Source organism: Schistocerca americana, chromosome 6 (assembly GCF_021461395.2).
Source record: "Schistocerca americana isolate TAMUIC-IGC-003095 chromosome 6, iqSchAmer2.1, whole genome shotgun sequence".
NCBI lineage: Eukaryota > Metazoa > Arthropoda > Insecta > Orthoptera > Acrididae > Schistocerca > Schistocerca americana.
In genome coordinates, this window is record NC_060124.1 from 606,932,930 (window position 1) to 606,946,209 (window position 13,280).

Sequence of the window (13,280 nt, forward strand, 5' to 3'; positions counted from 1 at the left end):
CAGAAAGATCTTAGAAGTTTCGAAATCAGTCTGTGAATGTGCTTTTAGTAGTTCAAACAAAAAAGTGAAATTGTAAATTTATAGGCAGCTAACAGATACAGTTGCAATCTTACGGTGAGGGTAACGGCGTGCACGTCAACGGAGTGATGGACTCACAGCATTACCTCATTAGAACAAACACAGCATACAAAACAAATACAGTATGTAGTAGGGAATTAGCTGAAGTCGTCTTCGTGCAAATATCCTGACATTCACCTGAACGTGATTTACAAAGACCCGAATATGATCAGACTGTGTTTTTACACTAATCGAAGGTAGAAGTATCACAAGTATTGTTCAACTTTCTCAAAGTGGTAAGGAAGCGGTAGTATTGGCGTGGGCAAAAACCTGTAAGCTGTGTAGCAGCTCTTTAGGATAGACGAGGTCCGAGGTAACTAAAGGACAGGCTGAAGACTCTGTAACATATTTCGGGCCAACTCTTGGTATTGATTTCGATGGGACACAATTCCCTGCTTCTACTGTTCGTCCTTCTGTTTCCTTCAACTACCACGTCTTTACTTTATGGCATATTACAAAAAGTATAAACTACTACTTAAGCACAAATTTGCTAACGCTTAAAATAGTTCCTATACTTAACTGTGCAATCTAATTTCGGATTAGTTCTAGCTTTTTCAAGTGTCATATACTGTACTTTGGTTTAAAAACTAAGGAAGGAAATACATTGTATTTAGTATACATGCGCAGAATTTAATACTGCGGAAATAAATCAGTGTTGGACATTAGACGGCTGATCACGAGTAACTGACAGCAAATACAATAAAAAAATCCTAATCAAAGATTGTTGCAATTATGCTGCGAAATTACACTTAAATCCAGTTGCAAATGACGCCAACGTCGTCAAGACCTAACTAAACTCGTGTGCTCTCGGTATGTCGAAGTTCTTTTCTGGTGTTTATTCTTTATGCTGATTATTATTATTGTTTAAATTTATGTGTAACTGTGATATACACATTCAATAGATATAAATTGTTACATTTTTCGCCTTTGTTTTATTTTCCGACTCCCTTATGAAATCACTCTATATCCACTGTTTAGATGAAACAATGTAATCACCAAGTTAAAAATATATTCAGACGAAAATTTCTTTAATGCAACTTGAAGTAGGAACCGATTAGAGAGCAACATTACGACAGTATGTTGGTTATGAGACAATGAGTTACAAAGATACTAAACCAGACGGTGAGCTACGCGTCCTCTTCTCTGAATACAGAGCAAAAATCAAACGAACTGGAGCTCAGGCAGGCTCTCCGAGACCGATGGATCACAAACGACTCAAAATAGAACAGTACAAAACACTCGCCGATAAAGTCCCCTTACACAAGAAAAATTAAGGGCCCCACTTACGTCGCAACACTTCAGTACTAATCTGTCCGAGAGTCTCGTGGATACTTTTAATGTTGTATTACACGGAGTGACGGTCCATCTTCCGTACACAGAAACGTACAACCATCACTGAAAAGTGCCTCAAAAACAAAATTCTAGCATTCGCGCCAACCATCCTAAAATTTGTGCCAAAACTCATCCAGCCAGTATAGCGACAGCTACGTACCACTGTTTTCTGCTTCTTATACGGTCGCGCACGTGGTTACATTTGGATAATTCTAGACTTGGTAAAAGGCGTCACGTTACAAATGCAGTCAAAATACTCGCTCTCTGCTCAATAGCCTTGGTGGTGATAGCAGTACTGTCAGTGCGATACATAAGTGGAAAAAACGTTACACGTTATTAATTCATAATTATAGTCATTCGACATAGCTTCCGCCCCTACAACTATTGTCTGATCCAATAAATCATTCTACAAATACTTGTTCTACATTAATGTCGGTGTGTATCGCTTGCCTACCTTAAATGAAGATTCTGTTGAACAGCATCCGCGGTAGAATATTTGGTCCATATGTAACTGCAACTGCTGTTCAGTTGTGTTGTGACACCGAGTGCACGTCATACTACGGAGTACAGTCCCCTTACCCGCATTATTAATACCACTGTGCATTCTTAATAAATTCGATAGCAATGTCAACAGTAACTTACCACAGTATAGCAACAAAGTCTTACACAGTGTCACAGGCCACGCGTTAAAATCACATAAAACTTCGCCTGGGTATCGGAGCTTGTTCCTATTCAATGTACTTACCAAAGATACAAGTTTAAAATGATACAAAACATAAAGAAAACACATCACCTTTTCTCTTCTGACACGATTCTTAGAATATCTGTGCTAACTTTGTAAATATCAGCCACATTTTAACAAAGTGAACTGATTTTATTTCAAATCACTCGTTCGAACACAAGCGCACAGTTAGCGCAATATTCTGAGATTACTCTTCAGCTCAGAGCAACCGCAGCACGGCAGTTATGCCCAGTATAAGCATCCTAAACGTAATAACAGCAACAGCCAAACCGTGGCTGCGTTTCTCAGAAGAAGAAGAAAAAAAAACATACCCACCATAATTTCTTACAGACGTACAGAGAGTTGTGGAAGCGAAGGAACAAAATAAAACACTCTTTCACAAGGAACAAAGTGTATTTAACACTGCTAGAAAAAATAGTACAGCTTTTACAGTCTCTAGTGAAACAACACACAAATCCAATCCCAAATGTGCACACACATACAAGTTGCGTTATGAAGGAAAGAACACATGAAATGCACAAGTGTCAACACAAGCAAAGATTTGAGAAAAAGGAGCCTCAAAATGTAGTCGCTATTGGTCATCAGACATCGTCACGCAACCGTTACATTACATTTAATGTCGTTAAGAGCGGGACACAGCGCAGTCCGAGTGGTGAACGCTAGCAAGAGCTTGTGCGCGAGAACCCGCAGACAAATATGTTGTCCAGCGACTGCCGCGGCTATGTCGCAACGTTCTTCCACGGTTCACTTACACAATGAAGATGGTGCGGTCGAAAGGCACATTTTCACGGAAAACGTTAGCGGATATTTCGGGGTCATCTGACGAACAAATGATCTCTAAATTAACTAACAAATGAAACGATTTTACCATATGTGGTGTTCTCAGGGGATATAACTTAAAACAGTGAACCGTGCGTGTCAGAAAGGTAATTCGGTAGTGTTAATGTAGATACCGCGCACAAGCTGTTACGCACGTACTGGAGGCTGCAATGAATCCAACTCTTAAAAAGTGATCGCTCAATAAAATCACAGTAACACAAATACAATTACACCATGAGTTTAGAGCGAATTTTATGTTAATAATTATTGTTTTATATCTTAAATGGAAAACCCAGAAAGAAAGATGGGAAGGCAGAGAGGTTATAAACTAATTCGTGAAAATGATCGGTATCTAACGAGATACGGAAGAATGAAAAAAGTGTGATAATTTGCATTGAGACTGGCCAACACCGAAGCAAGCGAGAACGACGATATACCGATATTAAACGTGCAATAAATATATCGAAACGATGTGTGGTTTTAAGCAAGGCACATTGTCAATGGAAATACGTGAGAAAAATTAAGTTTGAGCTCCGCTGTGGTGAGATCACGACTACGTTGAATGCGTTATTATTGAGAGATGTGATCGAGGAAGCACAGACGTGACTTTCAGTCAGGTACAGATGGTCATCTGTCACAAGTAGGTACACTCATTTCCGAAGATGAGTCGAATACGAATGCTTGTGAAAGAAGAACGATACGGGGGTGACAAAGCAACAAGAGCCGCTGCACTGACCAGCACAGCGGACACTGTGCCAACTAGTTGCCGGCTCTCCGCCTGCCGTGGCGACTACGCTACTACTGTAAACATGCAGACGAGAGCGCGTGGCCCCGGGAATGTCAAACGGGCGCACGACTGCACGTCAAGGTCGCCAACTAAACGGCTTACAGCGGCCTCCCCGTCTAAACTACAAAGCACAAGAGGTCCCCACTTTCCCACGCCCATAATAGAATCACTACTTTCTTTACTAACCTACTGAAGCTCCACCTAGTCACACACACACACACTCGCGCGCGCGCGCGCGCGATAGATAGATAGGTAGGTAGGTAGGGGGGGGGGGGGGGGGGGGGGAGAGAGGGGGAGAGAGAGAGAGAGAGAGAGAGAGAGAGAGAGAGATATGATCTTGTCATCAAGTAACTCAACAGTACTGTGTTATGTCCTCGAACAAGTTAACATCATACGCAGAACATGAACGCAGCGAAATACTGCGTTGTCTCACACTTTGGGATCCGTTGTTATCCGATTTGAAAATGACACCGTAAATTACAAATATTAACTCGAGCCCCCGAAGTGTTCTTCAAAGATCATTCAGTGTCACAACATCAATGCTGTAGGAAGTGTACGACAAGTAACATCCACGCGGAATTCGGGTTACGCACCAGACGCTGACTTAACGTCGTAACACTGCGGTTCGACGATAATTCTGTCAGTAGCGACTTTCCGCGAATGTACCGGAGCCAGACTCGAAGTTGGAAACCACCAGTAATACTGCTCCGAACGTGAAATGTTTGCACTTACGTAAATGTTTTGCAAGCCGAAACGAGTTCGTAGAATCGTACCCGTTCTGTCGCCGACAACGGTTTCTACGGCGTGCTAGGAAGAACGGATGAGGCACCACCGAGTTGCGAGTGACGGCGACCGAAAGCAGTGCGTGCAGGAGACGAGTAGGTGAGGTTGTGAAGTGTGGACCACGCTGTCGGACAGAACGGTGTTCACACACAGACGCGCGGGCTACTCCTCGGCGCGTATGCTGAGCCGCAGCACCTCGTCGCCGAGCGCGCCGGCGCCGGCGCCGCGCTCGTCCGCCTGGCCGCCGCCCCACAGGCCGCCGCCTCCCGGCCGCCTCGCGGGCCACGCCGCCTCCGTCCGGACGCGGGACTCGCTAGCAGCAGCCTCCCGGCCCGGCGGCGAGCTCGAGTAGAACCTGATCTCGAGGTCGCGGTGGCCGTTGGGGGAGGTGACTATCTCGGTGGACACCTGCAGCCCCTGCGAGGCGACGGCCGCAGTGTGCGCGCGGCCGCCAGGGTCACCGGCGAGGGACGACGGCGACGAAGAAGAAGAAGAAGAAGAAGAAGACGAGGAGAAAGAAGAAGAGGAGGAGCAGCCGCTCCAGCTGCGGCGCAGCGTGCTGCCGCCGTCGGCCGGCGGGTCTTCGGGGTCGCCAGAGAGGGAGGTGGGCGACGTGGACGTGGGCAGGTCGTCGCTGAAGAAGCCGTCGTCGGTGTCGGCGGCGTGGCCGGCGGGCGGCGCGCTCAGGAACAGGGGGATGCTGGCGAACGGGGACTCGTCCGGGGGAGGCGCCGTCAGCACCGGCGAGTAGCAGTGCCGGCGCACGTCCCAAATGTGGCCGCGGGGGTCGCAGTAGCGGCACTGGCACACGGACGGCGACGCCGACGTCGAGGGGGCAGGCGGGCTCTGCAGCTGCTGCTGGCGGGCGGCCTCGCCGTCTTCGCTGCGCGCCACCTGCACCTGCAGCTGCAGCTGCGGCCTCGGCTTGCTCCTGGGGGGCTCGCTGCGCTTCGGCTCTGCAGCCCGGCGCGTGCTGGCCGTGGCGGCGGCTGGAGGCGGCCGCGCGCCGTCGTACAGCTCGAAGCACAGCGGCACGTACGGCCGCAGCGTCACTATGCTGGAGCCCTCCGGGGCGGCCGCCTCCGGAGAGGGCGGCGCGGCCGGCTGGTGGGCGGCGGGCGCCGGCGCCGGCGGCGGCTTCCGGTCCTTCTTGCGCCGCTTGCGGGGCTTGATGATGCGCGGCAGGCTGTTCTCGGACGGGCCCGAGCTCTCGTCGCTAGCCGTGTTGAGCGAGTCGCTGCTGGTGGCCCTGCCGCCTCCGGCCGCGGCGGCCTGCGTGGCGCCTTCGGCGGCGCGCGCCACGGCCGGCGCCAGCGCGGGCGCGCGCCTGCGGGCCGCGGTCTGCGGCTGCTGGTGGGCCACCCCCTGCCCCCGCTGCTGCGGCTGCTGCCGCTGGCCCTGGCCCTGCTTGCGAGCGCCGTACCGGCCGGCCAGGATGAGCGGCGCACCCTGCGTGTGCATGGCGAGCCGCGAGAAGGCGCCGGGCCGCGCCGCCAGCGAGATGAGCGGCAGGCCGCACAGCGGCGCCGGTGCCGGCCCAGAACCCGCCACCAGCGCCGCGCCGCCCTCGCCCGCCGCCCCCCTGCAGCCTACGCCCGCCTTACGCGGCGCCGAGATGAGGCAGCTGCCGATGTAGCGCTTCAGCTCCAGGCCGCCCTGCGAGGCGGGGCTCATGGTGGGCTCCGCCGCTCGCCAGCCCGCCACGGACTTCACCCCATCGTGAGGCGACAGCGCACCGACCTCGCTTATCTCTCTCCACCAGCTTTGCGCGATCTCTCTGTACTGTCTGTGTCGCGTTCTGTCTGTCCTCCTCGCTTCGACGCGTACGGTCAGGCGTCCCGGCGAACACTGACTGAGCCGACTGCTGCGCCCAGCTGCTGCTAACCCACATCGCCGCAGCGCTCCTGGTGACAGCGCGCTCAACTACGGCGCCGCTTCGTCTCTCTCTCTCTGTCTCTCTCTCTCTCTCTCTCTCTCTCTCTTCCCCGCCGTGAAAACGAGGCTACGTCACTCCCGTGAAGGATTTAGGTGCACTTCTTCGGATTTCACCTTCGGCGCCTACTTCTGCTCTGCTCTCGTCGTGGAAGTAGGTCCTCACCGGCCCACCGGAGAAACTAGCCCGCACTTTTCGCGCGACACACAAACGTCGTCGCCAAAGTGCCGCTCCGCCCTCTTCCTCTGACGCCTTTCTTATCCGTTCGTGACGTCCTGCCCGTACACGAGGCGGACCCGCTCGAGAACTGCGGCGTAATAAACTAAACAAATTATTTCGCCTGTTTGCGCCTTGGTCGATCGACGCAGAAACTTCAGGTTGTAGCCAAAACGGCATTTACGTCCGCTCCCTCATCAGTTCACTCTGTTTATTACAGCTCTCTCTCCGAAACAAGATAACGTCAATACAAAAGTGTTACGAAAAGCGAGCAACTCGCAACTAAACAGCGTTTGCTGATAATACTACGCGCGATCCTTTCCATAAACAAATCTAATACAATATAATGTGTCCAAAAAGGGAAGACCAGACGTTGCTTCACTTCGGTATCCATACCAGCAATGCAGAAGGATACCACTTCTTCCAGTACACAACTTGTACAATGACAATAATAAAATCGTAACAGTTGTGCATACTGCAGGTAATAGTTTAGAAACGAAACGTGGTACAGGATATTGCTTGTGGTAGCCTCCACTATTCGCTCTACAATTTGCTACACAATCGGTGGTTAACAGGTTGTACAATGTATATTATCTTCTAACAGGTTGTACAATGTATGTTATCTTCTCAAATGATTTCCTGCCATTTCCAAATCTACATCTCTACTTTGGCAATCAGTAGGGAGTGAGTGAAAGCGAGCACCTTTTATTGTACTGTATATTCAACTACGTCCACATTCCATCCACGGATGCAGCATACGAATGAAGAATGCTTACACGATTGTGCGCGAGCTGGTCGGTTGGGTGGTCGATTTCAGAGCCGGGACCAAATAGAGAGGTCGTCGGTCCTATCGGATTACGGAAGGAAATCGGCCGTTCCCTTTCAAAGAAACCATCCCGGCATTTGCGTGAAGTGATTTAGGGAAACGACGGAAAACCTAAGTCAGGATGGCGGGATGCGGGTTTGAGCGAGCTGCAATTTGCCTAGTCTCATCTGTACGGTCGTTACGATATAGATACGTGCGTGAGCGAAAGATACGGTCAAGTATCGTCGTTCAGTGAGCACATTCACTCGATATGTAGGATGTGTTTTTTATGTGTGTGCCAATTAAAGTTTCTTCATCAGTCGCGTTGCAGTACACACCCGTCAAATACGCCTCTGACCATTCGAATCGCTAAATAAAACATGTTCGTTCATCTTGATACTACTTGTGCCACACACTTCACATGTCCAGAAAACAGTGTGTACGCATTGTCGTTTTAGCAAGCTATCATTTTCCAATTAATCGTTGCCTGCCATTTGTTCTACTTACAACTGAACCTGCGCGGTACTTCCATTTTATATGTCAATACAGCGTTGGTCCCAGATATTTGTACGACTCAAGTCAGGTCAGTTGTGACCTACCAATTCCGTAGACGAAGGAGACGCGTTTCGAGTTTCGACAAGTACACACAATTTTGCACGTCTTTACATTAAGACCAAACTGCCAGTGTTTGCAGCGGCCCGAAATTTTGTCAAGATGCAACTGAATATCTCTGGAAATGTTACCACAAACGTAACTGAAGCATCTCCGGAAACCGCGAGCCCCCTAGCAGCCACTGTGCGAGCGACAGGTGGGCGCGCCGCGGCCCGGCCCGCCTCCCCTGCACTGGCCGGTCGCGGACTCCCCACAGCGTAGTGCACGCGCCTCTTATTGCAATTAATTTCAAATTAAGAGTAGTACACTTTGATCCTTTAGACTTACAAGTTTTTGGGTTTACAGCTTCACGTGATAAACGTCGATTTCTCCAAACTTCGCTCCGAACCTGGACCTCGGAAACTAGCAATACGGTGATTTTCCGCTAGATAACAATGCTCCGACGACAGGCACCAGCACAAATTAACTTAGAACGACGAAGTATGTATTATATTGATTCTAAGAAACTAAATAAATTTGTAAACATTATGCTAATTAAAACGTCCAATTGCCATTTCTTCGAAAAATGCGCGTGTTCTGATTTCCAATTAGCTATATATCGCACAAAAAATACAGGTTACATTTCAAACAAATATTCTCAATCACTGATCTCTTATAAATGATTGTTAGTCACGATTGTATAATTAAAAATGGAAATTAATTTTTTCTATCTGTTGTGTCTTACGCTTCACCTAAATGCTCCGACAACGGGGACCTTTGTTCAAAAATTTGATTCCACCTAGCATCGCACCCGAGCCTGCCACGCAGCGAGCACACATTCTGCCACAGGCCCACGTGGGTTGATTTTGTGGAGAATTTTTCAGAATTGCTTGGAACAGCCTTCGGAGAGGTACATATGAGTGCTGACTATTACGTACCACAAATGAAGAAAACTACAGAAATCGATTTACCGAGAGGCCGCCTTGTCAGCTGCGGCACTGCACCTCATCTCACGCACACGTCGAACTACTTGTGCCGCACTGGCCTGCACGGCACCGAGTCGCTGCCTACAGCGCCGTGTGGGCACGCTACCAGCTGAGCCGTGTGGGCACGCCTCCGAGCACAATACTCAGACTTAAAACGACAGGCGTGCTCTCCGAAAACACGAATCACGAAAAAATACGCTAATCTGCTCACACACGGCAACGTCGAATCTAAATCAAATTCCGTGCGCGGGCAGCATGACAACCGGTCTGAGGACAAGCAGCGGCCGGTGGCCAACACCTCTAAATGGGGAGCTGATCTCAACTGGGTGTGAGACACACTTTGCAGTGTATACTTAACAGACTGACGTAACGATATATATGTGCGCCAAGCCAGTCTATTTGAACGAACATCACATTAATATTCGAGGAAATTATTTAGAGGATAGCTGACGATTTACGAGGCGCAACACTTGCTAATGTTTATTACCACGAATACGAGTTGTGTAATTTCAGCATTACGTTGTGTTTCTTAGAATTTTGAGAAAATATAAGTCTGAATTTCCAGATTATAAAATGCAGCGCAGAATTTTACTGAGTGAGCAACATTACGTGAAACTAGACAAGAACATGTATTAATTGGAACTGATGTAGATTCTACGACTTCAAACTGTTACGGAGGGAAGAGGTCTTTTTTCTAACATGCAGTCAGATGCACCTTTAGGGCCACAAATAGACAGTTTAATTAATTACCCGTTACGTATGTTGGCGGATTTTCAGTACCCGTCCCCTATTTGATGGACGCTTCACCTGAGTTAGAACATTTATTCGAGTGCTCAGAAGAAAGGCGAGTCTGGAACAGATAGACTCGGCATTCCAAATAATCGCACCGAATACGGGAAATGCCACAAGATATTTATCTGGAGAGTAGCCATGTGCGGAACTGAAACGCGAACGATAACCACTTCAGACAAGAAGATAACAGAAGCATTAGAAATGTTACGGCGTAAAGTCAAGCGCCGCAACGTCAGTCGTGAACGGTAGAGAAGGGATGGCTGTGAGAAGACGTCGGGCAATCGCACGCTGACCGGCCCATCTCCAGGACGACAACGCGACAGCAGCGGCCCCTATGTGGAGAGGTCATAAGCGCCACCCCCGACTGGTAGCGGCTCAAGTCAATAGCAGTTTCAAGTCTAGCTACTTGGACAAAAGCGTCAACTCTAGTTAATTCGCGTCTAATCTCTATGTATCACCGACTTGGAATAGTATATACTGAAGAAGCTTGTTTATTTCGTATTTCCCCTTTGCTTGCGACTCTTTTGTGTGATTATCAAAGTTAAGTACTGTTTCTCTTCATTTCGTAATAAAACTCATGAATACGATTTGTTTGAATCTTGTCTAGCGATCCGAGTAAGAAGGCTCCTTAGGTAGCCCACATTTGACGACGAGCACGGAGACATAACAAGAAATATGTTGCTACAGAAGGGTGCTCAAGATTAGATCAGTACACACTAAGTGGCGGGGGAGCGGGGGGGGGGGGGGGGGGCGATACTGATTCGAACGAGGAAAATAAGAAATTTGTGGCACAAAGTGATGAAAATAGGGGACCATATAAAGCGACAAATGTTGAGTCATGAAGGCATCGTAATTTTGTATGGCAGGAAGTGGAGAAGTGGGTAGGAGGGACTGCAAGGCTTTAATGCAGTAAGCAGGTTGTGGTAGTTATGCAGACACGAAACGGCGTGCCAGGGTACAGAGCTGCATCAAAAATGTCTTCGGACAGAAAACAACGCATTAAATATGGTCGAAATTTTTTTACAGAAGATGCAATGACACCATGCACCTCGCCCAAAATTCCATCAGAATGAGACAGACAATTTTGATATCGCTGTCAGAAGAAAGCAAATGAGACGGATTTTGTCGGAAAATTTAGCGCAATTACTTTATGCTAAATACTTTGTCACTGTAAGGAGATTACCGAGAGATAATAAAAATTTTCATCGAGAACAGAAAAACATATCAATCTGTTGCCTTCGATTTTCATATTTTCTTAAGTCACCAGCATCGCTAAATGTTTAAAGCAACTGTCTCGACATCCACGCCTCAGAGCCAATACAAACTGTGTAAATGACGAGTTTCAGACATCTGTTACTTTCATTTCTCTTCCCGGACAATGTTTTGGGCCCGAGTCCACATTTGACAGTGGTCGTGGTAAAGATATGAGAACGTACATCTGCTTTGTGGCCTCACATCCGAAGTACGTGTACTGAACAACTTAGTAATAAGAGCCCTCGTAATCGTCAGTGGAATGCGAATGTGGAAAAAAAGGGTCTGCAGTAAAAATAAATTCGAGAGCAGTCCCCAAAAAAGTAAAATATTTTTCTTTCCGTTCATGCTTTGCCTCAATGTGTTCTTTATTGCTCACCCATTTTCCGTATGCGTATTATAATGATGTTTGCGAGATAAAAAGAAGTTTGTTGTGTCTCAACATGTCGTTTTACACAAGCATCCAAACGCAAACGTACGTCCTCCTGCCCTCCCTGCTAGTGCACCGCGTTCATTCACACTCGGTGTTTGGCCGGCCCTCGTCGAGCAGCGCGGCCGTACACCAGCCGCGCTCTAAGAAACACTGCAACCACGCTCCCGTCAGGTTCTCGGCAGCGGCGCCGTCAATACGCCTGAACTGCGGGTCGCCACAGGGGTCGGCATCCTCCTATACAATAACACGCGCGACGCCCTGCACCGGCGCAAGGAAGACAGTTTTGACCTGGCGACGACTTGTCGACGGAGAGAGCGCCAAGACTGCCCCAGGGGTGTTCCAGTTCGCGTCAAACTGGAGAAACCCAACCATCTTCGACGTCTGCCCGTGCAGTTTAGGTGAAGACCTATCTGAATTGGGCTTTCGAATATCAAGATTTCGCAGTCACTCCAGAAATTTCACCTGGTGCCGTTGTGGTTACGTATTTACCAGGCGATTTCACAACACGCTGAGGTTAACTATCAATGGCTGAATACGCATTTGCTACGTGAAAAAGAATTATGAGTGACATTAACTCTCCTGCCTACAATAAACACACTATTTCTCGCAGAACAAAGTCAATTTTTCGATTACACTGAGCAACTTACAACGTGTTCAGCTTGCTGATAAGCCACACATTCGCCTCAAACAAACAAACCTCTATGTGTGTGCATGACTGTAGAAAAAGAAAAAAAATGGTTCGAATGCACCTTAACGTTATTGCTAATGAAAGTGTCGACCATCGACATCGCTACTGCGGACGTCAGCAGAACCGACGAAAAAAAATTTGGACAAAATTACCTGTTACGAAGACAGCAAATTCCGACTTCCGGGGCCCTGACAAACTAGACCTTTGTGGAAACTTGAAAATAACTGACATAGATAAAAAATGAAATGCATCACAGGTATCTCTTTTGCTACTGCCTTTATATTAGCACTGTGGAGTAAGAACAACCATTTTTCTTTTTTACAATAAAAGGTGAGACAGTTGGTGGTTATTTAGTAGTTACAATATTATCCACGGAAACTCACGAGTCACGTCCCTAGCGCAGCTGCCGCGATGTTCACAATACATTGCGGAAGCAGAAAATGTGTTATAGGTTGACTCTTACACAGAAGATTACAGCCACCAGCCACGTTTTACAATGCTATTTATTTATTTAAACAGCGCCGTTACCGGTTTCGAACCGACAGGTTATCTTCAGACGGCTAGTTCACGTTTTACGTTAGATTTTTCTTTTTGTTTCCCCACATGACGAAATTTCCTTGGGGTGGTGGTGCCCTACAGCCAAAACAAGATGTGAGACAACGTCTTTTTAACTGTAACTGTGCCTCACAACGATTTTAAGTGATGTAAACAAACTGTTATTATTAAAGGGAGGATGTTTCCGTTACTTACGATGAAGAATCCACGCCATTATGCTCCAGTGCAGGTTGCTCATCATCCCGAAGCAGTGAAAATTGTATAATGCACGTTTTGTGTATATGCATGCACATACTGCAAGGCACCACTCACACACTAAGAAGTTTCATTATACAGTTTTCGCAGGTAGCAAGAGCTCCGGGTTCGAATCCTGGTCTGGAACACACATCGATTGCCACTCTACATTACTATTATTCGGCCTTGTCGCAGTGGTAACGCCAGTTCCTGTCG

At 47.9% G+C, this 13,280-nt stretch overlaps 2 protein-coding genes across 2 annotated transcripts in view; both read right to left on the reverse strand.

Moving 5' to 3' along the window:
- Positions 1-4,076: 4,076 nt before the first annotated feature.
- LOC124620344 (translation initiation factor IF-2-like) lies at positions 4,077-6,497 on the reverse strand. The gene is made up of 2 exons (XM_047147017.1): positions 5,993-6,497; positions 4,077-5,863 (listed from the first exon to the last, which is right to left on the reverse strand). The coding sequence occupies exons 1-2, from the start codon at positions 6,252-6,254 to the stop codon at positions 4,743-4,745; spliced, it is 1,383 nt and encodes a 460-aa protein (XP_047002973.1). The 5' UTR covers positions 6,255-6,497; the 3' UTR covers positions 4,077-4,742.
- Positions 6,498-11,665: 5,168 nt separating this feature from the next.
- Positions 11,666-13,280, reverse strand: part of LOC124620345 (CCR4-NOT transcription complex subunit 6-like) — a 135,900-nt gene continuing 134,285 nt past the window's right edge. Inside the window, exon 7 of the mRNA XM_047147019.1 lies at positions 11,666-11,821. Within this exon, the coding sequence (XP_047002975.1) occupies positions 11,666-11,821 (156 nt within the window). The remainder of the gene's footprint in view (positions 11,822-13,280) is intronic.

Bases quoted from the DNA above. Each gene is read 5' to 3' on its own strand.
- LOC124620344 (XM_047147017.1), bottom strand. From the start codon at position 6,254: ATGAGCCCCGCCTCGCAGGGCGGCCTGGAGCTGAAGCGCTACATCGGC. The intron at 5,864-5,992 runs GCAAGCAGGGCC...GCGCCGCCGAAG, and splicing joins GGCCGGCCGGTACGGCGCTC to GCGCCACGCAGGCCGCCGCG.